The sequence below is a fragment of the Buceros rhinoceros genome, unplaced genomic scaffold, assembly GCF_000710305.1.
Source record: "Buceros rhinoceros silvestris isolate BGI_N320 unplaced genomic scaffold, ASM71030v1 scaffold9873, whole genome shotgun sequence".
In the NCBI taxonomy this organism is placed as follows: domain Eukaryota; kingdom Metazoa; phylum Chordata; class Aves; order Bucerotiformes; family Bucerotidae; genus Buceros; species Buceros rhinoceros.
This window is the reverse complement of record NW_010404218.1, coordinates 33,365-37,228: the sequence shown is the minus strand read 5'-3', so window position 1 is coordinate 37,228 and position 3,864 is coordinate 33,365. Positions and strand designations below refer to the sequence as shown.

Here is a 3,864-nt window from a genome sequence, read left to right as displayed (position 1 = left end):
GGTTTTGGGGCCCAGAAAGCCCCCTGCCGGTAGCTCAGTGGTGAGCAGCAGTGCTTCAGGCACTTGGTGAGGAAAACCAGGACCGCAACAATGCCAATGAGCAGCCAGCCGAAGAGCTGAGAGAGAAGAGAGAGGCTGTGTTAGGACACAGCAAGGTGGTCTTACCCATTCCGTGTGGCTTTCTCCCCAGTATGCCTACCTGGGACTCATACCTCAGCCTCCGTGTCACCTCATCCCTGAACTTGGTGAGGTTCGCCGGCAGATCTTTACAGGGGAACTTGGCCAGCACCTCAGTCCCGTACTCTGCTGGGAACTTGTCCAGGGATGATGGCCTGACAAACTCGCTGAGGGCACAGATGTAAGCTTCCCCACGCAGCAGAGAGATCACCGACCAGGTGACGGGCGCCACAGCTGCCCGGCCCATGATGGAGCCAAAGAGGAGGAAGGTGGCAGCAGCTGAGAAGTTCTTAATGCCACGCTTGTGACACTCAGCCACCAGGTTCCAGGTGTGGTTGTTCCACATGACGCCGATGAGGAAGAGGGCCAGGGCTGGGACGCCGATGGCAGCCAGCCCATAGATGTAGTTGTGGGCGGGAGAGCAGGGGCAGTTGAAGGCAAAAACTGAGAAGAGCTCCTCGCTCCCCACTGTACCCAGGGCCACCAAACCATTGAAGATCATCACATCTTTGCTCTTGAAGAACAAGGAGAGGAAGCGAAAGTTCTCAGCAATGAGGGCAGCCATCTTGTCCCAGGGACAAGGGGAGATGTATCCTGCAGTGGGAGGCTGTGTTGGCCTGCTCCCAGCACTGAGGGACACACCAATAGGGGGTGAAAGGAGCTACTTCAGGAGCATGACACCTTCACTGCTGTCCCTTCCTCCTGCCTGGCGTCCCAGCCAGCTGATACCAGGGATACTTCAAAAAGGGACGCAGGGAGATTCAGCCGAAGCACTGTGTGAAACCTCAGTCGTTTCAGTTTCCCACTAAGCTCTCCAAAAGCGTCTCTGCAGCAAAGATGATCAACGGGTCGGCTGTTTCTGCTGCTGTCATTTGCACGTTTGTTGTCTTTCCTTCTCACTGGTTTTGGTCACTTCCCACAGAAGCAACTGATGTCAGCCAGGCACTCAGTGCTCTTCCAAGCCTACAATGAAGGAAGACGCTGTGTTACTGGGAAAACTGGACCAGAGCACTGGCACTAGGTTGTGTCCCCAGGCCTGCCACTGACTCACACTAGCCCAGGTGCATGCAGCATGCACATGCTGGTGCCGCACTGCCTTGAAGGTGCTGTGTGTGGCTTTTACCTCCCTCTTTAGACTTGATGAATTAATATTTAGTAACAGGTGAAGGTGTGTCAGGGAGCCAGCAAAAGGTGTTGTGAGATGGCTAAGCAGGTTTGGGGGCAGAGGGGTGCAGCATGGGAGGACCAGGCAGGAGCAGCCTTTGCCCATGGGCAAGGGGGTGATCAGGGGTTGTTACTACCAGCAAGAGAAGTTACTTCATGGGAAAGCAGAGCTTATCTTGATGACGCAGGATACGAACACCAAATGCTGATAGAGCTGGGTCAGCAGTTACGTAGGAGTTTTTGCTGTGATTAGGTGTGGCAGGATGATCTCCTCTCTCACAGTTGGTTGACATAACTGTGTGCCCAGTCCTGGTGCACAGTCCTACCTCGGCCTGAAACTGAGCCCCTGAGCCCCATGCCCCAGTACCAGAGATGCACTAGACTGCCCTTGGCCTATGCAGCTTCCCCTAGCCTCTTCTCCCAGTACAACACTGGATATGCTGGGATGCCCACCCTTGCAGCGGGGCTGGGCTGTGAGGACCGCAGGCACTCAGGACAAAGCAGGGGAAAGCGTGTGCCCTGATCTTTTTGAAGGACAGGGCAATAACTGGGGAGTGTATCCATGCCCTCTGCAGTGATGCCCATTCCCCCATGCCACTTGAAAGCTGCATTTAAGTAATTTCTTATCTGACTCTCCATCTGCACTGCATCCCCACCGGGTTTCATCTCAGGAAGCCCCAAGTTTTCTGAGATGCTAGCTGTGGGAACTCTCACCCCTGTGGCAAACCTCGCTGGCCCAGGGGAGCTTGCAGTCACTGGGGTTTGCTGAAGACAGGAAGGACCTGGGCACCCAACTAACCGTCTCTGGCAGCTTGCACAGTGCTGGCAGCAATGGTGCACATCCGGGACTCCTAGGGAGCTCCGACCCACAGCAGGACTGCCCCAAAATCTGCCCTGATGCCAGCATCTCCCAGCTGGTGTGCATGGAGGAAGGCTCCCCTGGGCCAGCCCCAGCTGTGGGGAAAAGGCAGTGGGGACATTGGTGCAGAGGAGACAAAGGCACCTTAATCCTTGTGCTCTCTTGTACAAGGCTTGCTCGAGTGCTGTGCTTTAAATCGTTGCTGTACTTCAGTTACTCTGCTGCCCCACCAAATCCTGGTTTACCCCCTTCCTCCATGGGGCAGCAGAGGGGAGTGGGGGCAGAAATCTGGCCTCAGTTCCCTGCTCTGTTTAACCCAGGGCAATCCCTTTAGCGCTGAATTGAAACACGAGCAGCCGTTAATGTCTTCCTGCATCTTCCCAGTTTTCCCTATGCAAAACTCCCTTGGCAAAGGAGACAGAGCAGCCAAAATCTTCAGCCACGTGATGGGGAGCCAGGCCTCCATCTCTAGCTGCTGCGCTTTGTGGTCCACCATGTTTGCAGCCAGATGCTGCAAACTTCTTCTAGCGCGTGGGGTTCAAAACCCTGATGTTAGAGTTACCAGCAAATAGCCCTGATAAACAAGGCCCCACAACCTTCCTGAGAGTGCCTGGCAACTGGCAAAGCAGAAATAAAGAGGAGCTGGCAGCGGGGAGTATGTCGGTTAAGGAAAGGGTTACCCTTCCTCTGCTCGGGTTGTGGTGCCTGCCTGGGAGAGAGGGGCGCTAGGAGGGGAGGGGAAAAGTTGTTTGCAGCAGATAATTTTTTAGCAGCCTCTGTTAAAGTCTTTACCCCAAACGTATGAAAGTGAGAAAAAATGAAGCCACTTACTTGAGAAGTTGCTGAAACCTGTTCTGGAGGCTTCTCAGCCTGTGTTTTTTGCTTGGGCTCTGGCTGTGGGGAGCATCCGGCAGCGCGTGGGGCTGTGCAGAAGTGGGGATGTGGCTGAGGCCAGCCTGATGGGCGAAGCGAACACTGATAAAAACGGTCTTGAGAGTTTGGCAGCTTCCTTTTTCAGTGTGCCCTGGGCTGTCAGCTTTCGGGAGGAGGTTGTTCTCGGCTCCTATGCTTGGGTGGGGCGAAGAGCAGGCACGCGTGGCTTCTGCTGGGTGCTAGGCTGAGGCTGTGCCTTTAAAAAAAAAAAAAAGGAAAGGCAAGGCTGAATATGAGTCACTGGAAAAAGCACATCGTCCTTTTTTCAGGCCTGCGATGCAGCTGTGCGAAGGCTGGGACGGCCCAGGGTTTGCCTGGGGGAGAGGAGCGATGGGGCACCTTGCTGGGGTGCGAAGGAGAAATGTCGGATCTCCCCAGCCTGGGGAGTGGGTGCAGCCCCCATGATCCCCAGGAGATGCAGCTCAACCAAGGCTGGCACCCGAGCTGCGCAGAAGCCCGGAGCCACCCTAAGCAGGCGGGGACAGTGTGGGAGAAGCCCTTGGTCCCATGCAAAGGGGCAGAAACTGCTGCTGTTGTGCCTGGGAGCCGGCTGAGCCAGTGGGGAAGACGCCAGCCTAGTCGAGCTTTTGGCAGCAGCAGGAACCCGCCCTCACGAGCTCTGTGAGGTGGCCGGGTTTTGCTTCCCACACCCAGGACTGAGCAGGGGGTCTGCTGTGAGGGGCGTTGGGGGCTGAGCAGGGCTGGGGGAGCCATGTGTGCGGGGCTGGGCG

General features: G+C 56.0%; 1 protein-coding gene across 1 annotated transcript in view; it reads right to left on the bottom strand.

Moving 5' to 3' along the window:
• CALHM2 (calcium homeostasis modulator 2) overlaps positions 1-742 on the bottom strand; it is a 1,178-nt gene extending 436 nt beyond the window's left edge. The window contains exons 1-2 of the mRNA XM_010133299.1: positions 200-742; positions 10-116 (exon numbers count right to left, since the gene is read on the bottom strand). Coding sequence (XP_010131601.1) covers positions 10-116; positions 200-742 — 650 coding nt within the window. The remainder of the gene's footprint in view (positions 1-9; positions 117-199) is intronic.
• Positions 743-3,864: the final 3,122 nt, after the last annotated feature.